Genomic DNA, 23,362 nt, shown 5'->3' with positions numbered 1-23,362 from the left:
TACACACAGACACATACAGAACACACACATACACATTCAGTACACACACACACACACACACACACACAGACAGACACACACACACACACACACACACACACACACTCACACTTGCTGCTGTCTGATCTCTTTAGAGTGAATGTCTGAATTATGGAGGTTAAGTGTTTGTCCAACATTATGAAACACACATTACATAATGTTCAGTATGTCTGATGCAGAGTGGTGCTGAAACATTCAAACAGCTTATGTAATGTGAAATCTCATGTGAGCTTTTATTCAGACCCAACGTGACCCAAAACCTGCCTGAAGGAAAGAAAAGCATTCATGACAATTGAGGCAGATGTGTGCCATTTCTGTGCCACTAGTAAAATAATGATAGTTTTCAAACAGGTTTCCTGAACACTAGCCCATCTCCCATTGGTTGAACAAACAGATTCTGCCCCTATTAGTCGCCACTGCAGCTGAGAAAATATTTTAAAACTTGAAGGTGTTTTTAAAGATTTCCTGTTTCAGTGGCATACCCAAAATTAAAGGCTTATAACTCGACAAAAAACAAAAAAAGCAGGGTCAAGTGTTTGGTATCATTGTAAAGAAAACTTTTAAAAGTTTGTAATGATATAGATTATGATATATTCTGAGACTCTCAGCCTAAGAAACTGCAGAATGTTTTTAAAAAAGGTTTTTCTTATTTTTCTTATTTGACATTATATATCTCTGGGTATAAATAAGGTGGCTCCGAAAAACAGCTTTTGTTTTGTTCCCAACCATGTCTACTGTATCTGAGAAAACATTTGTGTTGATACGACAAAGCAATCAAAAGTTATAACATTACAAAATATAATTTATCATAATGTCCAAAAACATCTCCAAACAAATAAAACATAATAATTGTACATAAGAACTAATTACACATGCAAACACAACAATGACTAAAGGTTTGCATAGCATGCAGACATGATTTTAGTAATGAGATTTCACAGAATGAGTTTCATTCTGTGTCATTTGAGTCATCATTGAGTCTGTGTCATGTATTTGGCGCCATCTCCTGGTGGTCATATGTAACATTGTGCTTCATGTGGATTATCTAATGATCTATGCATCTGATTATCTTGTGTGTGGACTCGTTTGAAAGATAATCATCTCCTATAAATAACGATATGTGAAATTTTATGTTCTGTTTATTTTGCGTGAAGTTATAAGTAAAAACGCAGTTTATAAGCAACACCAACATAATTGTCAAAGACATATACTTATCGATTACTCACTATATTTTTGTCTGTGAGTAAAACAAATATGCTGGTTGTATTTTACTCTTTAAGAGTTTTCCAACAACATATGACACATGGATATTTGATCAGTTTGATGTTTTTACTGATTACAATAATATCTACAGTGCAATTTTTTATATAAATGATCAAAACGAGACATTTCTGATTTGTCTGTAAATTTCAAAGCACTTGTTCAGTTTTGGTTATAATGTCTACATACATTGGAAAGTAGAGCTTATAAACTTTCAAACGATACCGATTTTGTGTTGGTCAAGACTGGAGTTGTTAATATTTTGATGATTATTATTTCTTCTTGGGGCCCATCCGAGCTTAAAGGGTTAACAGAACAAAAATGACACATTTCAGCTGTAAATACTGAGATGAAACATACACACTGAATGTAATAACCAGTTATAATGAATACTGCGCCCCTGCCAGCTAACAAATGTGTATTTTATTTCCAGAACAGAATAATCTGACTCTTACAAGCAGAACGTTTCCTGTATCTGTTCATGTGTTTCAGTGTTTGGCCTCGAGACGTCTGTAAGTGATTTCTGTCTGTGTGCATTCACTCACATTTATAATGATCAGATCTTTAATTCAGTGCTGAAGGCCAGAGAGAATCTGTGGAACAAAGAGTGAACTTCATATGAACTATAGAAGCGACTAACGCAATCGATCTTTAATTTGGTGGTGTTTTATTAAGTTCCAGCGGACAGTGTAAGCATTGAGTCTAAGACTGTTGTCTATATTCTGACTAAGAGCAAAGATTACAAAGCAAACACGTTTAAGACCAGCACTGATGTGTGTGTTGTAGTGCAACCGATATGAATCCAGTCTGAATCAAGTTAATCATCTTGAGTCCATTTGTGTGCAGTGATTCTGCATTGCTTGTCAATAAAACATCACACTGTAAGAAAAGAATCATAACATGTACTGTGGTTGGTAATGTACAGAGAATATTACAGCACCTCATGATTGTTTTCTGATTTTGAAGAGTACTGTATAGTGTCATGTTATGTCCACTAATAAAAACACCAACAACTTGCTTCCATTATAAAAATGTTACAAAATTTACCATAAAATCATACAAATGTGCAGACAATCTGCAACAAAAAATACATTTAGACAACCCTTTTTTTAAAGTATAGTTACATAGTGACTCCAGATTTGGTGCACAGAAGTCTCCTAAGTGCGAAACATACAAACAACACTCACACAACGCTCCTCCGCGTCTGATGAGCTGATAAAGTCTCGTGTGAATGGAGAAAGACAGCAGAAGTGAATGAATTGGTTATACTGAACATCTCTTCCTGTCCTCATGTGGGACAGCGGCAACATTTATCACCTGTAGAGAGAAAAACACAATTAGCGTTTCAACCTGTCTGAGACACTCATTTAATGATTTCCTTTTGATATGTTTATTTTTACATGAAACAATTCCCAGATTATTCTTAAAAGGTACCTCGCCAAAAAAAACACACCTTAGGTTTCAGATCTCTTTGCCAAATATCCATGGCAACAACAGAGGAGGAGCAGTCTCTGTGTCTGATAAAACACTTTTCTTTAACCCTTATGTTGTGTTCTGGTCATTTTGACACAGACGATATCTGAAAACACACACAAAAAAATGTGGACCATTTTCTTTACATTTTATTGGTTTTATTTCACTGTTGTGTCCCCAGTCAAAATGACCGGCCATTTGAACACACACACACACACACACAAAGACACAAAGACACACACAAAGACACAAAGACACACACACACGCACAAAGACACACACACACACACACACAAAGACACACACAAAGACACACACACACACACACACACACACACTCACACAAAGACACATACACAAAGACACAAAGACACACACTCACACACAGACACAAACACACACACACAGACTTGCACACAGAAACACACAGACACAAACACACACACACACACACAAACACACACTCTCACACACACACAACACACACACACACACACACACACACACACACACACACTCTCACACACAAACACACACTCTCACACACACAGACTCAAACACAAACACACACACACACACACACACACACACACACAGAAATGCACACACACAAACACACACAACGTGTGTTGAGTGCCCTTTTGTGCATCGTCTTTCCATGTACACTCTTTGAGGAATATTTCAAGATCTGGTCATCATATTATGTTGTGTTTGGGCTCGTTTGAATCGGGATAGTCTGCTGTAAGTTAACATATGTCATCGTCTATGTTATATGTATGTTCCAGGAAATTATAAGGAAAAACTTTTTATTATATTACTGTGTGTCTGTGGGAATTTCATACACTTAAACTCACTGCAGTTTGGCCTCTGAGCGTTCCAATGGTATATAACACATGACTATCTTATATTTTTGTTTTTACCAACTCTGAATATAATTGTTGTGATAACAAATTTTCAAATGCTGAACAAAACAGTTCTAATTTGTCAGCAAATTAAAAAGCATTATTTAAGAATGGGTAGGATCAGCTTCATGCATTGTAAAGTCCAGATTCTAAGCTTTAAAATAACACCTTTTTTGTTTAAATTAAGCAAGTGTTTATTAATTATGTAATTATTGTTATTTTTAATTTTTGAGCAGAGAGTGCCCCCCCCACTTGCCCGGTATGAGCTCAGTTCAATGAATCCTTCTATCAATATATATATATATATACACACTGGTGGCCAAAAGTTTGGAATAATGTACAGATTTTGCTGTTTCAGAAGGAAATTGGTACTTTAATTCACCAAAGTGGCATTCAACTGATCACAAAGTATAATCAGGACATTACTGATGTAAAAAACAGCACCATCACTATTTGAAAAAAGTCATTTTTGATCAAATCTAGACAGCAGCCATCACTCCAACACCTTATCCTTGAGTAATCATGCTAAATTGATCATTTGGTACTAGAAAATCACTTGCCATTATATCAAACACAGTTGAAAGCTATTTGATTCATTAAATGAAGCTTAACATTGTCTTTGTGTTTGTTTTTGAGTTGTCACAGTATGCAATAGACTGGCATGTCTTAAGGTCAATATTAGGTTTAAGTTCTGAACAATTTTTTCAAACTGTAATAGTAATTTTTCATGTTATTAATGTCTTGACTATACATTGTGATCAGCTGAATGACACTTTGGTGAATAAAAGTATCAATTTCTTTCCATAAGAGCAAAATCTGAACATTATTCCAAACTTTTGGCCTCCATTTTATATATATATAAAATATGTAAAAAAAAATAAATAAAAAAAGTACAAAACTTGTCGTGATTACTAAAAAAAGAAGTTGACAAAAAGATCTTGGGATAATATATGCAATATGAAAGATTATTAACAACCTTAGAGGGCCGGTCATTTTGGCCTGGGAACACAAAAGGAGTTAGCACAAACAAACACAACACGAGGGTTAAAATTACCTGGATGCTATACCTCTTCAACAGAAAAAAATGGAGTGTGGAACATTGGACACTTCATGCATTCAGCGCTCACAGATTCCCCTACGTAGCAGAAGGGGCGGAGATACCTGGCCACAAAGCTATCCTGACAAATTCAATTTAATTAATGGTGAATGTGGCAAAGAGCGAAACTTCTGTGAAGAAAGAAACTTACAAATGTGATTTAACATCACCCTTCGCTTTATGAATATGTACATTATTTGAGATGTAAGTGTTGGACGGAGGAAGGCTAACATATTAAATCTAGCAGCAACACATTGCGTGCATTTAAAACGCCAATTCCTTCAGCTGATAAATGGCATCAGTGTAGTAAAAAAAAAAGTTCCATTTGAGACGATACTGCACTTTGAAAATTCATAGATGACCAAGTGCACTGTGTACAAGTGCATAATTTGGGACACAGCTTATATCTTTACTTTTATTTTTAATCATTAACTCGCCCCATTTGCATCTTCCTTTTGTCATCTAATCTGTATCTGAGACCAGCTGTGATCTGGTTCCAACGGCCACAGCATTATCCTCCCAGCCTTCACCAATCAGTCCCCCACTGTTGCCCATGTCTTGCCAGCGGTGCCCCAGCATGTTGGTGAACCAGTCCTCAATCTCTGGGCTGCTGGGTTTGGTGGTCTCATCTCTAAGCAGTTGATTGTTCTGGCTGGGCTGCTTTGAGGTGTCATTTTGCTCTTCGAACACCATCTTCTGCTGGAGGATACTGCTTTGCTGGGCCAGGTGACTATCTTTGAACCAATGGACAAGGTCTGTGTGAGACAACCTCTTCTGTATCTCCAAATGTCTGAGCTCTGCAGGTGAAGGCCAGCTGTTTTGAACAAAGACATTTTTGAGAAGGTTCATGGACTTGCTGTCCAGAGGCACAGGACTGAAGGGAAAGGCACTAGCATTATTGTAAGCTCCATTAAGGAGAGCCTGCTGGTACTGCTGTGGACACCTTTTAGAGCCCATAGAATTCAGCAGGGCTTGCTCCATATCATCACGAAGCACTCTGCGCTGCAGGAACCAGCTCTCAATTTTCTCTCTGGACAGTCTGGTGGAGATCATGAGGTGCTTGACCTCATTAAAGGATGGGAAACTGTTCTTTTGAAAACTCTCCTCTAGAAGCTTCATCTGTCCAGAACTTTTGCCCTTCACTCTCTCCAGTAGAGGAAAGTGAGTGGGAACCGGACGCTCCCTAAGAGTAAGTTCACTTGAGCGTTGGGAATCATTCTGGGCGTTTTGATCAAGAAACCAATTCTTAGCATCTCCACAGGGGGTTCCATTGGCATTCTGACTGTTGGAGCATGAGGTCACTGGTGCAACTGACGGTTCTGACTGATGAACTGGTGTAGCTACAGAGGACAGAGGTGGAACAGCCGACAGGGAAAATGGAGTCCGAATGATTGTTGGCCTGTTCACTTGTGGAACAATCATAGCAGTTGGCAAGGGCATGTTTACATCATTACCCAAGTATGATGACTTGTTTTTAGGACCAGAAGAGGAAATTGAAATATGATTATCAATTTGCTTATGAACTATAGATCTTTTTAGATTAGTGGAAACTATCGGTGACAAAGGGAGTCTATCTTTGGGCAACATTAAGGGATGTGCCACAGGTTTCTTCTCTTTGGATGGACCCAGTGGAAGAACCATTAGCAATTTCCCATTAGGTGGGGCAAAAGGTGCAATAATGGGTTTCTTCATAGCAGAGTAAGATTCGGTACTCTCTGTGAGCACTGCAGAAGTAGCTATGGTGAGTCTTTCTGGTGGTGGAGGTGGTGGAGGAGGCATGCTTAGTCTTTCTTTGGGGTCTACAGTTGTGGTGACCAAAGGGCACTTGACCTCTGAAAACAACAGATGAGTTCCTAAAGAGCGTTTAAGAACTGGTGTTTGATTGAATGCTGTTGCAGTGACAGGTTGACAAGTAGCAGTTGATCCATTAGCTGTGCCATTTGACAAAAGCCTGGTCTGTCCAGGCAGTTGTTGACCGCTTTGTGCAAAAGGCTGGCTGGGTTTAACTAATTCACTAACAGGAGAAGGCAAATCAGTGCAGGTCTGGTGAACAGGTAGCATACTGCCATTGAACATCTTCTTACGGGCTTCTTCCACCTCTTCAGGTGACCAAGTGATGCCCTGCTTCAGACGCTGGGTGGTGAACCAAACCTTGATCTGCTCCTCAGGGTGTTTTGAGGCTGCGGTGAGCCAGCAGAGCTCTGCATGGGTAGGATATGGGAATCTGTTAAAGGATGTGATCAGGGTGGTGTTGCTGTCCAGTATGGGGTTGTACTTGCTGTTGTGAAAAGGAACTGCGATTGTCAGAGCCGTGCTGAGGTTTGGTGGCCGCTGCAACAGAGGCGTGACATGAGACATGGGCTCTGGAATAATGATTGTGCCATTTACACTCACTGCTCTGATCTCATCATTCAACACTTGAACATCCAGCTCCTTCTCCATCTCTAGTTCTTTCTCTAAACCTTTGCTGTTGTCCACTGAAGTCTTTCCAATATCTTCAGATGCTGAATTGCTCGAGGGTTCCAACCGTAAGGGAAATGTAGAGTCACCAGGTTTCCAAGGGACAGATTCATTCTCGCCCTCAGTGGTTTGCTCGAGGATGGTCTGGCTATCCAGTTTGATCTTCTTAAGCTTGACATGGCCCTCACATTGGTGCTCCAATTTATTATGGCATGAAAGGGTATCAAAGGAGTTGGTACTGAACTTGCAGGTGGTACACAGGTAGAGGGCATCGAGTGGACATTCAGATTGAGGGGAGACCTCATGCTCTCTGAAGTCGTTGAGGTTATGGGTGTAGAAGGAACCCTGCTCAGATGAAGATCCCTTACTCATCTGCCCCTTTTCCTTGCCTTTCAATGATTTCCAGTTTTTCTCTACAGGGGGAGGCACCGGTGAACATCTGTACAGCAGAGATTCAGATGAAAGATCCATTTCCACAGAGTCTTCTGCAGTTGAACTAGTTGTACGGACCGTGCAGGGGTTAGACAACTTCCTTCGGCTTGACATGATGAGTCTGATGATGGAGTTTAATGGGGGGAGGTTGGATTAGAGTGAATGCCCAACATTTGAGCAGGTAGCACAGGTAGCTCCCTCAGACAGGGAGCATCAGCTGTGAAACAGAGTGTCATAGAGACTCGTCACACAGAGAGCATCTGCACAAAGAGAACAGGTACAGAAAAAACTTTTTATTACCTCATTAACAATAGAAGTTGGAGCACAATTACCAATGTCATCAAATTCTGGTTAACTGGTAAAAGATGGTGCTAGCAATGCAGGTGTCATAGGTTTGATTCCTAGATAACACACATACCGAGACAATGTATACCCCGAATACACTAAGTTTGATAAAGGTTTCTGGAAAATGTCTCGATGTAAATGTAAATAATTAACTAAAGGAGGTCTAAATACCAAAGCTTAAAAGTATAAAAATGATACTCTAATTTGTTATATTTCCAAAAGACGTGAGTGTTTCTCAGAATGAGCACTTGAAGTCCAACACTGTTTCCAGTGAGATTATATTTAATGCAACTGAGATATTTATTGATTTTAAGGGGTCGTATTACAATCAAATTTTCCTTAATCTTTTCAAATAAGAGTTCATTGTACTATAAAAACATACAGTGGCAAGAAAAAGTATGTGAATTGGAATTACCTGCATTTATGTATAAAATTGTCTTAAAATCTAGTTTGATCTTCATCTGTTACATGAAGATTACCTGTTAATGAACAAACACAATCTGTTTTAACTAATAACACACAAATTACTTTAACATTCTTGTACATATTCAATACATCATTCAAACATTCACAATGTAGGTTGGAAAAAGTATGTGAACCCCTAGACTAATGACATCAACAAAAGCTAATTAGAGTCAGGAGTTGGCAGACCTGGCATCCAACTAATGAAACGAGATTGGAGGTGTGGGTTAGAGATACTTTGACTTATAAAAACCACTCAAACATTTTGAGTTTGTTGTTCACAAGACACATCTGCTGACGTGGACCATGCCTCGGAAAAAAGAGATCTCAGAAGACCTACGATCAAGAATTGTTGCTTTGCACAAAGCTGGAAAGGGTTACAAAGTTATCTCAAATATCTTAGATATTCTTCTGTCCACAGTTAGACAAACTGTCTATAAATGGAGATGATTTAGTACTATAGGTACTCTCACTAGAAGTGGCCGTCCAGTCAAGATGACTCAAAGGGCACACCGCAGAATGCTCAATGAGGTAAAACAGATCTCTAGAGTGACAGATAAAGACTTGAAGGAATCACTGGAACTGGTTAACATCTCTGTTCATGAGTCTACTATACAGAAAACATTAAACAGGTATGTGTTCATGGCAGGACATCATGAAGGAAGCTGCTGCTTTCCAATAAAAACATTGCTGCGCACCTGAAGTTTGCCAAAGACCACCTTGACACTCCACAACGCTACTGGGAAAATGTTTTATCAATAACATCCTTAAAATATCGAAGTAAATCCACTACAGAATGGCTTCAAAAAAAAAAAATCCATCTTTTGGAGTGTCCCAGTCAGAGCCCAGACCTTAACCCAATAGAGATGCTGTGGAATGACCTCAAGAGAGCTGTTCACACCAGACATCCTAAGAATATGTCTGAGCTGAAGCAGTTCTGTAAGGAAGAATGGTCCAAAAATCCTTCTTACACAGAAGTCTTAAAGGTAAAATTGGAAAAAATGTAGAATGGAGAGTTGGTTTAAAACTGATCATAAGTTATGACGTTTTAGGCACAAAAACCTTATAAGACAAATAAAAACATTATAAGAGGATCTCAGGGAACAAATAAGTGATATGTGAGCAGAGAATACAGAAAATAAGTCTGTCTCTCATTCTAAACAAACTGTGCATATGAAAATAAAACATAACACAAAGAATCTGCAACAACTGTGTGGTAAACAACCAGTCTGTAATTAAATAATACACAGGTCTGGTAAACAAACTAGATGAAAACTTTACTGAGAAAAGAGAATAAAAGAAGAGGAGAGTCTGAGATTGCACAGAAAGTTCATGAGTTCAGGCATTCCAGAGAGAAATCCAACACAACTCTATAAACACTGAAGACTTAACGACAGATTCAGATAGAACCATACAGAGAGAAAGAGAGGAAAAGGAGAAAAATAAAGAAAGCTTATGGTTCTTGTTGGCAGTGAAATGTGAATCAGGTTTGCAGTGATTTGAAACTAATCCCTGAGGTTTGATGTGAGATAGAGCTGTTCCTCAAGGCATGGAGGTCACAGAGACGATCTGATTTCACTAAGAATCCAAACACACATGGAGCTGCAGCTTAATTCATATTAATACATCACATCAGCAGAAACACAGAGGACATGTACTCCATACACATGTGTATGACATTAGATGGGTAATTTGAACTCTGTAGTAGATTTTCATGTCCCCATGATGTCTTAAATGACTGTTCTGGGTTCAATATGAGGGTCATTTTCAAATAAATTTGTCAGAGATCTTTTAAAAACCTAGTTTAGGGGGCGTGCTGAGTGACTCCAGCCAGGTCTACTAAGCAACCAAATTGGCCTGGTTGCTAGGGAGGGTAGAGTCACATGGGGTAACCTCCTCGTGGTGGTGATTAGTGGTTCTCGCTCTCAATGGGGCGTGTGGTGAGTTGTGTGTGGATCTTGGAGAGTAGCATGAGCCTCCACATGCTGTGAGTCTCCGCGGTGTCATGCACAACGAGTCACGTGATAAGATGCACGGATTGACAGTCTCAGAAGCGGAGGCAACTGAGACTTGTCCTCCACCACCCGGATTGAGGTGAGTAACTGCGCTACCACGAGGACCTACTAAGTAGTGGGAATTGGGCATTCCAAATTGGGAGAAAAGGGGATAAAAATAAAAGGTATTAAAATACTTGCCTTGCACCTTGAATACATGAATGTACATCAGAGCATGTGAGCGAAGTGGAGCGGTGACACTCACTCAATAACCCGCTTCATGCGTGTGCGCGCCGCTCAACCGCTCACAGCTGAAGCAGACGCTCCACTCAAGTACCGCTCACACTCACCAGTAAAAAAGCGTTTGCTCAAGTCCCGCTCCGATATTCAATTTCTCTGTAGTATACTTGGTTCCGGGCACATACACAGGGGGGTAGCTACAGTGGCCCGAGCAACTGCCCCTTTGCCCACATGGGCTGAGGTGCCCCTCTGGGTGAAATATAGACTATAGGCCAACATTTATTAAATTATCAAATGCTTAGTAACATACACATCTGAAATTATGTGATTGTACTGATGTGTTTTAGCCTATAAAATCTCACTGTTTATTTTGTGCTGGTTTACAACGGCTGTTAGAGAATCGGGTCTACTTATTTATAATCAGTCAAATATTTCTCTGTTAACACATACGTCATTGAACATCTTCAAATAATGCCGTAACATTTTTTTCAGTTCATCAAACATGCCTCTACAAGTGATAAAACATACAGTATGTGCGGTGGTGTGGAAACTCACATACACACAACTTCGCACTTTTCAGATTAAACTGGACCTGAGTGACACAACCGACCCAGAAAAACACAATCTTTTCAACTTTAAAGTTAATTCGAGTCATTTATGACAATAATGAAAACATGGATTGGTATCAGGAAATACAGGTAAAAGTGAAATTCATAATTGTTCTTCAGTTTTTGATTATTATGCTACTGTAGATTTGAGACATTAATATGTTTCTGATTTAATGTTATCAGACTTTAGATCTGTAAATTAAAATAAGCAATTTCTCATCTTAATTTTGTGTTCAGTTTTAAAGGGTTCATTAAGTTATCCAGAAATGATGTAGGGATCATATGCAGTCTAAAGGACTGTGGTTATTTATATAATAATTATTATATTAGTTGTTACCATGTGCCCCCTTTGTTCTTGATATTTTTAAAGCAGCATAAAGTGAATCTGGACTTTATATGCATCAAACGATCATGTGTTGTGCATGTGTTCTATACATGTACAGCAGGGATTAACCATGGATTTAACAAATAAAAAATATTCGTCCTGCATAAAGTGAGATTTTGTCCAATATACTGTATATATTAGATGAAATCATGTGCAATGATCCCAAAACAAATACAAATTATTTAATTCATGAATTACACTGCCTTCGTTTAAGAAAAGTTTTTTTCTGCTAATGTAGGTTATAATCATTTATAGCTTTTTTCTCTGCGCATGAATGCAGCAAGCGATGTCGAACATGTTATCCGCAACCACTAATCTAGAGTCAGTTTTTTACGTTTCACTTCTCGTTAAGGTGTGCATTTGGCTTTGGGAAACTGTCCAGCAGTTATGTGAACTTTATCCCGGAGCAGAAATCGAAAGCAACGGGCGGTCGATTAAATGAGATAATTCAACTATGAAATTCTCTATGTGAGAGCGGAAATATTTACCAGTCAAATGCTCAAATGTACAATGGAGGCATGAAAGCAGAATGTTGTGCCTGCAAATTAGGACACACTGATCTGCAAGATCATACATGTTTGTTAGTTTTGATGCAGGGATTTTTTGTGTGCGTGTTCGCCGGGATACAAGGAAGCATGCTTTGCCATTATACAGTATTATTAAGCTTATATATGCAATTGAGCAATTGAACCGGGTCTGCATCTAGCTGGCAGCTGCACTGACATGATGGCAAAACAACAAGATACCTTACTATCTACTTATCTATTAATTTATTATCGAATGGTAGTGTAGCCTACTAGCTCACCTTCTGCTGCACTACATGTTTGCGTAGCACATCCTCATGCTCTCTGGCAATGTGACGCATTCCCAAAGGAATCTTTGCTAATTCTCACAGTCTCTCCACACTTCCTTTCGATTTCCTCATTCTTAACTTTGATTTATACTTTGCATTTATTTAGGCAATACGGTTTGCAACTTCACTAAAACAATGTTTGAACTCCTTCAGACCTATTGCTTATTTCGCAGGATCCCAAACCAGCATCTCTTAAAGTGCATTCTGGGATGAGCAAGCGGCACAGAGCGCGGCCTGATGGAATGATCACCACTCCGCTCACATACTCTGGGGTACACAACTTAATCATTCATTTAAAAAAAGTTTCAAACAAATTTTTCAAGGTGAAAAATATTTTTTATAAATATAATGAATTTTTGATTCAGTCAAACAAAACTTGCATTCTCATGAAGATTTCACAATACTGATATTTTATGATATTACCAATAAAAACAACAACAAAAAACTACTTTTTTAAACTTCACATACAGTCATGTGGGTCAAAAGGGCTCCTCAGTTTTGTGTGTTTTTGTTGTCACATTTGATTTTATCGTGCAACGACACGCTGTTAAACACAATGACCACGTATGTGGACTACAGGCTCATTTTCAGTTCAAATATCCCATAATTACTGTTTTATCACTTTGAGAATAAATGGGTCAATTCTTGTTGCTTTCAGAGGATTTATATGGAGTTAGGATGAAAATAAGGTGCATTTCAAACTGTTCTGAGACCAGTGCAGACAGACAGCACACTGGAGGTTAAGTCATTCACTAAATAGGGAGCAAGGGAGCATCCTATAGCTCTCTATGCAGTTAAGTGCATTCACTCCTAAAATCTGATCAAAAGTTCAGTTTCAGGCTGCAGATGATGTTTGGATCACTCAACATGTTTGACAGACATGTGACAATGATAATCAGTACATAGATTCAGAATTTATAATGTATCATTTTATTTTAACATGATTGACAGTGATTGGATGATGCTGGACATTACTTTGAATCAGAATTAATTATGATAATTTCTGATGTAATGTCTGTAACATCTCAAACACATGAATAATCAACACTCCTGGAAACATCATAAACTATTTGATAAAACAAATCTGATGTTTATTTACAACAGAAGAACGATGTATATTTTAAAACACAATTCACTGCTTATTTTTTAAAGAAATAATAGTAATATTAGTCTGCATTACTCATGCCAACATCTCTTTTATCAAGAATTGTAGCTTTTAATGACACTTTTGTTTTTATTTTTATATTGTCTAAGGACGGTTACACCACATGACATGTTTTACTTTAAACCCCAGAAAAAAAATGTCTTTGAAGTCAGAAATTGTTCATCATATCAGAGATGTATTCAAGTAATTATTTTGTTTGGATTGTATTTTTAATGTATTTCTGAATAATTTAACACATCTGAAAAAAAAAAAAAAAGTGTCAAAGCATATCTAGATGATTCAGAATCTTCTCCCACCAGCTCTATTCTCCAGCACAACAATATATAATATGCATCAGGATTCAGACTCACATCTGAATGCTGAAAGTAAAGAATCATGAGGATAACTCGTCTGTCTCGAGTGTGTAATATTAATGAAGCAGAACGAAGGCAACCCGTCCAAGCATCTCAGCGTCATGTGTGATGAAGAATTTTAATATGGGCTGTGATGAGGAACAGGAAATAAATTGGTTTTCACTCTCTCTCCTGATTAGAAATGTAAAAATATTAAGCCAAGCTTCATTTCCATGTTGTTGTTATGGCAACAGTGTTGTTATGTGACAGCCCAGCGACACTGTATGTTCATTAACTACATCAGCCTGACAGCGACCAGCAGGGATACACGTGTGTGAGTGTGTCTAATTAGACAAACGTGTTGTTGGCGTGTAGAGCACAGTAGACACCCGTGCATATGTGAATAATGACCCGCTTGGCCTGTCGACTGATGTTGGCATCACCGCGGCGATGAGCCCATCTTCATAAAACATTCATGAGACTCCGCTGCACTCCTCAACTATGTCTCTGATAGAATCTAATACATGAACTGAACATCAATGCTCGTGTCCCACTGAATCCATTAAATAAATATTTCATTTACATCATTTACTCACCCTCATGTCCTTCCAAACCCATATGACATTTTTTTCTTCTCTCTTTTTTTGTAACACAAAGGGAGATGTTTAAAAGCAGAAGGTTTGTGCACAGTAAAAGTGGATGGGAATATTTACTATCAGTGTTCAACAATAACAAACTAGAAAAGTAAAGTTCATAGACACACACTTTAAGGATGACATGGAAAAGCCTTGTCTGAAAGTTTAAACTAGTTTTAAAAGTTTTACATTTATACAGACATTACAGTTCTGATGTGTTGCTAGAAATTGCTAGCATGTTTTAACATATTGCAAGCATGTTTAGCCTTTATTTAGGCTTTTCTTGCATCTTGCTTACATGTTTTAACATATAGCTAGCTGCTGCTAACATGTTGCTAGCATATTGCTGTCATGATTTAGCATGTAGCTAGGCATTGGTAGGATGTTTAGCATGTAGCTAGGCAGTGCTAGCATGTTACTAACACATTTTAGCATATAGCTAGGCGTTGCTAAAATGTTTAAGCATGTAGCTAGGTGTTGCTAGCATGTTTCTAACATGTTTTAGCATGTAGCTAGGCGTTTCTAGCATGTTTTAGCATGCTAACAACACCTACCTACATGCTAGCAGCATGTTTTAACATTTAGCTAGCCATTGCTAACATGTTTTAACATGTTGCTAGCATGTCTTAGCACTTAGCAATACATTGCTAGCATGTTTTAACATGTTGCTAGCATGTTTTAGCACTTAGCAAGACATGGCTAACATGTTTTAACATGTCTTAGCATGTTGCTAGCATGTACTAGAATGTTGCTAGCATGTTTTAACACTAAACAATACATTGCTAGCATGTTTTAACGTGTTGCTAGCATGTTTTATCACTTAGCAATACATTTCTAGCATGTTTTAGCATTTTACTAACATGTTTTAGCACTTACCAATACATTGCTAGCATATTTTAGCATGTTGCTAGCATATTTTATCACTTAGCAATACATTGCTAGCATGTTTTAATATGTTACTAGCATGTTTTAGCACTTAGCAATACATTACTAGCATTTTTTAACACTTAGCAAGACATTGCTAACATGATTTAACACTTAACAAAACATTGCTAGCAAGTTTTAGCACTTAGCAATACACTGCTAGCATATTTCAACACGTAGCAAGATATTGCTAGCATGTTTTAGCACTTAGCAATACATTGCTAGCATGAAGCTAGGTGTTGCTAGTATGTTTTGCTAGTATGTCTATAATGGATTTCGTGCATGTAAATTTAAGCTTTAGTAGTAAGTATAGTCAGAAATTTTGAATGGGTGTCAATGGGAAATCTGGCCTGTTTGGAAGTCTGCTACAGGAATACTGTAATTCCGATCAGTTGGAAAAGATATAGCAACCAGAGTCAGAACAGTCTGAAGGTATACTCTTGAGTTTGGTGGCTGTAGGAGGAGTAGAGTTTAGAAATTTGGTCTAAACATCTCTTGTGCTACAGTATATTTAAAATTTTCTGAAGCTTTCTGAAGAAAGAATTTCATGCAGGCTTTGAACAACATGAGGGTGAGTAAATGAAGACAGGAATTACATTTTTGGTTGAACTATCCCTTCAAACTTGATCAGCTTCACTTTGCCAGAAATCAAAAATCATTTGCGCAGTCTTTAACTCAAATATATCTGATGTTTATCAGATCTGATTCAGGCACGTGTGAATATTAAACTCCAGAATCACAGACTACGAGCCGCTACACACTGTTGCCATGGTAAACTCTGCCAACAGGTGAGTGGCATATGAGAACTCCAGTGCCAGATGTGTATCGTGACTGTAGAGAGTTCTGTGTGGACCCTTTTTAAAGACTATAATGACGTGATTCTGCCTTCTTTAACAGCATAAATCTTACTGACTTTTTAATATTATTCTATATTATTTAGTATAATATATAACATTATTCTTTGTGTTATGCACAAATGAGAGAGTACTACTATTATGGATACTTTACAATTTTAAATCATATATATATATATATATTTTTTGTTGCATTGCGGTGATGAAAATTGGGGGCTAAAATGTGTGTAACTATTAGGAAAATAATGCAACAATGTAAAAATCTCAATGGCTCTAAAAACTACATTTCATTTTATTTTGGAGTAAAATTAGACCAGGACATTTTCTTGACAAGTTTTGTGAGAATCACCCAGTGGGGTTATAACACAGTTACATATATCTCTAATCTTCACACATTAAACACATCTGTCTCTGGTGCCAAACCTGAAATATTGGCTGCACGTCTTGTTTAACGCTGCAATCTGGAAACTGGCAAAACTCTCTCATTCTTTTATTCTTTCAGTCCTGATCCGCTTTCAGAGAATGTGCCGTGACTCTAAACAAAGGCAGGACAAAAGAAAGAAATGAAAATGAGGGGGAGAGACATGGTGGACAGACAAAGGTCAAGAACAGCCAGAGAACTGAAGAGAACACAAATACACCTGTAAATAACTGACTGCATTATTATGTTGAGCCTTATAGAGTCTGATCTCATGAAAATGATGTGACTGTGGCGACATTTTTGCTGAACAATACTACGCGGTTCATAACATGTATCACATCAGTTCTGAGGTGAAATGTCCACTGTGTGGCGCTAAAAGCGAGTTAAATGTTCTCTTAAACAGATGAAGCTTTTAAAGGAACAGTTCACCCAAAAAGTAAAATTCTCTCATTATTCACTCACCCTGATGCTGTCCCAGATGTGTATGACTGTCTTTCTTCAACAGAACACAAATAAAGATTTTTAGAAGCTCTGTCAGGTCCTTATAATAGAAGTACACGGGTGCCAGCACTTTAACGGTCCAAAAGTCACATTTATACATCAATAAAGTAATCCACACGACTCCAGTCGAGCAATGAAAAGTTTTTTATTAAAAAACTTATGTACATACTTATGTACATAAGTATTCACATCCTTTGCTCAATATTTTGTTGAAGCACCTTTGGCACCAATTACAGCCTCAAGTCTTCTTGAGTATGATGCTACAAGCTTGGCACACCTATTTTTGGGCAGTTTCTCCCATTCTTCTTTGCAGGACCTCTCAAGCTCCATCAGGTTGGATGGGGAGCATCGGTGCACAGCCATTTTCAGATCTCTCCAGAGATGTTCAATTGGGTTCAAGTCTGGGCTCTGGCTGGGCCACTCAAGGACATTCACGGAGTTGTCCCGGAGTCACTCCTTTGTTATCTTGGCTGTGTGCTTAGGGTCGTTGTCCTGTTGGAAGATGAACCTTCGCCCCAGTCTGAGGTCCAGAGCGCTCTGGAGCAGGTTTTCATCAAGGATGTCTCTGTACATTGCTGCATTCATCTTTCCCTCGATCCTGACTAGTCTCCCAGTTCCTGCCGCTGAAAAACATCCCCACAGCATGATGCTGCCACCTCCACCATGCTTCACTGTAGGGATGGTATTGGCCAGGTGATGAGCGGTGCCTGGTTTCCTCCAGACATGACGCTTGCCATTCAGGCCAAAGAGTTCAATCTTTGTTTCTCATGGTCTGAGAGTCCTTCAGGTGCCTTTTGGCAAACTCCAGGCGGGCTGTCATGTGCCTTTTACTGAGGAGTGGCTTCCGTCTGGCCACTCTACCATACAGGCCTGATTGGTGGAGTGCTGCAGAGATGGTTGTTCTTCTGGAAGGTTCTCCTCTCTCCACAGAGAAATGCTGGAGCTCTGTCAGAGTGACCATCAGGTTCTTGGTCACCTCACTGACTAAGGCCCTTCTCCCCAGATCGCTCAGTTTGGCCAGGCGGCCAGCTCTAGGAAGAGTCCTGGTGGTTCCAAACTTCTTCCATTTATAGATGATGGAGGCCACTGTGCTCACTGGGACCTTCAATTCTGCAGAAATTTTTCTGTACCCTTCCCCAGATCTGTACCTCGATACAATCCTGTCTCGGAGGTCTACAGACAATTCCTTGGACTTCATGGCTTCGTTTGTGCTCTGACTTGCACTGTTAACTGTGGGACCTTATATAGACAGGTGTGTGCCTTTCCAAATCATGTCCAATCAACTGAATTTACCACAGGTGGACTCCAATCAAGTTGTAGAAACATCTCAAGGATGATCAGTGGAAACAGGATGCACCTGAGCTCAATTTTGAGTGTCATGGCAAAGGCTGTGAATACTTATGTACATGTGATTTTTTTTTTTTCGTTTTTTATTTTTAATAAATTTGCAAAGATTTCAAACAGACTTCTTTCACGTTGTCATTATGGGGTATTGTTTGTAGAATTTTGAGGAAAATAATGAATTTAATCCATTTTGGAATAAGGCTGTAACATAACAAAATGTGGAAAAAGTGAAGCGCTGTGAATACTTTCCAGATCAAATAAAAAAAATCAAATCACTTTTATTGGATGTACTGTATATTAACAATTCCTTCATGTGCAAATAAATGACTAAAATTTGATGACTAAACAGAAATCAGAAGAAACTGCTATCTACCATTTAAAATACAATATTATTTTTTAGATAATTTTTTACAAAGTTAAAGTTTTGTGTGAAATTGAGTAAATATAGTGCTTATTAAAAGTTTTTTTTTTTTTTGGTTGCAATTTTATGTTTATGTTATTTACTATATTACATTTTTGATACATCGGCATTGTATCGGCCACCCTGCTCTCTGGATATCGGCCATTAAAAAAACCCACATCGGATGACCACTAATACAGTGATTTGCATAAATGTCATGAAAGTAGCATTAGATTTTGTGGTGAAATATGTTCTTGACAAGCTTCACATTTTAACAACACACACAGTCTTCACACTAGTTTATGATTCACTATTAAACACACTCATTATTCAGCAAACCACACCCCTCACAGCACCACCGTCCAATCAAAATAAAACACAGGAAAACGCTCACAAGGGAACTTCCTGTACAGAGAGGATCTCCACAGAACAAAACCTCTCTCCTGTCTATTAAACTTAGTCAATAAAGCTTTACTGGCATGACCGTCAGAATTTACAATATGTCCAAAGCGCTCTCTATCAGACTCTCTTTATTCAGAAAGGTTCAGGCTCACCAAAACTGGACAGAAGATGATTAGAAAAACATCGCCTGGTCTGATGAATCTGGATTTCTTCTGAGGAACACAGATGGTGGACCCACTGCAGTCTCAGTTTTATGTTCTTGTCTGACAGAAGTGGAACCCGACGTGGTCTTCTGCTGTTGTAGCCCATCTGCCTCAAGATTCGACATGTTGTGCATTCAGAGATGATATTCTTCTCATCACAATTGTACAGAGTGGTTATCTGAGTTACCATAGACTTTGTCAGTTCAAACCAGTCTGGTCATTCTCTGTTGACCTCTCTCATCAACAAGGCGTTTCCATCCACAGAACTGCCGCTCACTGGATGTTTTATGTTTTTGGCACCATTCTGAGTAAATTCTAGAGACTGTTGTGTGTGAAAATCCCAGAAATACTCAAACCCGCCCATCTGGCACCAACAATCATGCCACAGCTCCAAATCACTGAGATCACATTTTCCCCATTCTGATGGTTGATGTGAACATTAACTGAAGCTCCTGACCCGCATCTGCATGATTTTATACACTGCTGCCACATGATTGGCTGATTAGATAATCGCATGAATAAGTAGGTGTTCCTAATAAAGTGCTCAGTGAGTGTAACGATGTATCTGTTTCATCATATTTAATTCTGGAATCACTCTGATCTGAATCTCTACTAATAATTCTGAGATATCCTGAAGTGAGACAGCTGTTACCGTGGAAACTCATACAGGACAGATTTACTCATCTCAAAAACAGATACATCAGTTCTCATAAACTGAAGTATACAGAAATATCAACAACAGACACAGAACAACATACAGAATGCACAATAATAATAATAATAATAATAATTCACTTAAAGAGAATGAAACCCGATGACGTCATTCATTCATTCATTGAGCACATACTCTTCATATAATACACACAAAACATCTTAAACTTCATAAACGGATTAAATTAATGCGATCAAACATTATCAACTTCTCAGCAAAAACAAGTCAATAATCATCTAACAGCTAAATATAGTGATAAAGAACACATTTAATTTAAATATTGAATATTGTCTCATATTTCCCTCAGAAACTCTGAATGAACTGTTCATTTATAGAGATGTCGGTTCATTTGTCACCGGTGTTAATCGTTTAAAGGCTGTAAATATAACGGTGAAAGCTGATAACCGACTGCACGAGCTCAGAGTTTCAGTCCGGTAACTTCAAACTTTTAACGGACACAAAAACATCAAAAAACACCCATAAATATCACCGAGTTAAAGCGGATCTCTTTACCTGCTGTAAACGCGTCTGTGTCGCGCCGTGACGCTCCGGGAGAAAGTCGCGTTCAGAGGAACCGGCGAAACACAAACACCACAACACAGGGAAAAAATCAAGCTCCGGGAAATCTCCGGTAACCGACACATGATCCGGTGCATCACAGAAAGAGCGCGAGGATTTCATTCACACCAGCAGCAGTTTACAGTCAAATATACACCACAATCAATAATGTACAATTAATATAAATATCCCCATAATTAACTGTATTTATATTAACTGTCCAGACACAACAACAGATTAAATCCACAATACAACACAACACACACACAAACACAAACACACACACAACACACACACACACACACACACACAAACCACACTCACACACACACACACACAAACACACACACAAACCACACACACACAAACACACACACACACAAACCACACTCACACACACACACACACACACACACAAACCACACTCACACACACACACACACACACACACACACAAACCACACTTACACACACACACAAACACACACAAACCACACACACACACACACACACACACACACACTCACACACACACTCACCAACTACATAAACACACACAAACACAAACCACACACACACACAAACCACACACACACAAACACACACACACACACAAACCACACTCACACACACACACACAAACCACACTCACACACACACACACACACACACACTCAAACACACACTCACACACACACCAACTACATAAACACACACAAACACACTCACACACTCACACAAACCACACACACACAAACACACACAAACCACACTCACACACACACACACACACACAAACCACACTTACACACACACACACACACACACACAAACCACACTTACACACACACACACAAACCACACTTACACACACACACACACACACACACAAACCACACTTACACACACACACACACACACACACACACACACTCAAACACACACTCACACACACACCAACTACATAAACACACACAAACACACTCACACACACACACAAACCACACACACACAAACACACACACACACACACAAACCACACTCACACACACACACACACACACACACACAAACCACACTCACACACACACACACTCAAACACACACTCACACACACACCAACTACATAAACACACACAAACACACTCACACACTCACACAAACACAAACACACACACTTCAGGACTCTGGGGAAAATCATTGTATAGTACTTTGGGATTAGACAATTTTATTGCTCTTTTAAAATTGGCAACAATAAAATAAATACATCTTTTGTCTTGTTTTAAATGGAGTTGATTTGTGATGTGAACACACAGAGAAACATCTCTCTGACACAAACACAAATACTGCATAAAATATATATCAATACAATACACCCTTAAACATTCAGAAACACTTTAAATGTCATTTGACAATGTGGGACAAATGACTGTAAACTGTTTATCAAACATCAAGTTAAGATTTGAAAATATATATAAAAAATACATTTTAAAACATGCTGAAAATAAAGAAGAAAAAACAACTAAAAACCTTGTGAAACAAAATAAATAATTCTATAGATAAAGATATCTATATCTCTATACCTGCTCCAGACACCAGCAGAAAATATAATGACATGAAACACTGGATGTATTATTATTATTTTTACATAGTAGCATATCAAAAATATTTGAACATCAGTGAGTATTACATGAAAGAGCTTGTACATAAACACACATCACAAAATCAGTGATTGATCAGAGATGAGCATCTGATCCATGGAAGATGAAACCTGCAAAAACAATATATAAATACACAAATAAATTAATGAATCTACATATTCTTGCATAAATATACAAATCATTAAAAACAGATAAATGCACCGATCAATGCAAAGACAATACAATATAAAGCATGAATAAATGATTGGGGAAATGCCAAATTTAAGAATGTTGTATATTTCTTTAAACATTCATTATTCTGTATGTAGCATGTTGCAGTAAGGAAAATCAATTCAGAACTACATACAGAAATAAATGATTAATGAAATATAGAATTAAAAACCAACTTTCAAATGTGCATCTTCAACTGTTTTATATTGTATTTTGCATTAATGGGTGCATTTATTTATTTATTTATTTGTGTATCACCTCACACACTTTATATATTTATTTATGCACAAATATGTGGATATATTCATTTATGTATTTGTGCATTTATTTATTATTTTCTGCAGGTTTTGTCCTCCATACTGATCTCTCTCAGTTATTCATAAAGGCAGATTAAGCCACAACAGATCTGGTGCCTTAAATTAAACTCACAAACACAAAAATCTCAATATTTATGTGTGCGCAATGAAACGGCTTTAAAGGGTGATTTATTT

General features: G+C 38.2%; 2 protein-coding genes across 5 annotated transcripts in view; both read right to left on the bottom strand.

The window, feature by feature from the left end:
- Positions 1–5,232: 5,232 nt before the first annotated feature.
- Positions 5,233–7,776, bottom strand: LOC127425001 (zinc fingers and homeoboxes protein 2-like). The gene has a single exon (XM_051670565.1). The coding sequence runs from the start codon at positions 7,774–7,776 to the stop codon at positions 5,233–5,235; it is 2,544 nt and encodes an 847-aa protein (XP_051526525.1).
- Positions 7,777–22,200: 14,424 nt separating this feature from the next.
- The window catches only part of LOC127425090 (collagen alpha-1(XIV) chain-like), a 95,384-nt gene continuing 94,222 nt past the window's right edge, over positions 22,201–23,362 (bottom strand). For all 4 annotated transcript variants that reach the window (XM_051670733.1, XM_051670735.1, XM_051670734.1 and 1 more), the window contains one exon: positions 22,201–22,771. The gene's annotated coding sequence lies outside the window, so the exon portion shown is untranslated. The remainder of the gene's footprint in view (positions 22,772–23,362) is intronic.

The sequence above is a fragment of the Myxocyprinus asiaticus genome, chromosome 34 (genome assembly GCF_019703515.2).
Source record: "Myxocyprinus asiaticus isolate MX2 ecotype Aquarium Trade chromosome 34, UBuf_Myxa_2, whole genome shotgun sequence".
Lineage (NCBI taxonomy): Eukaryota > Metazoa > Chordata > Actinopteri > Cypriniformes > Catostomidae > Myxocyprinus > Myxocyprinus asiaticus.
This window is presented reverse-complemented; position numbering and strand designations above follow the sequence as displayed.

Bases quoted from the DNA above. Each gene is read 5' to 3' on its own strand.
- LOC127425001 (XM_051670565.1), bottom strand. From the start codon at position 7,776: ATGTCAAGCCGAAGGAAGTTGTCTAACCCCTGCACGGTCCGTACAACT.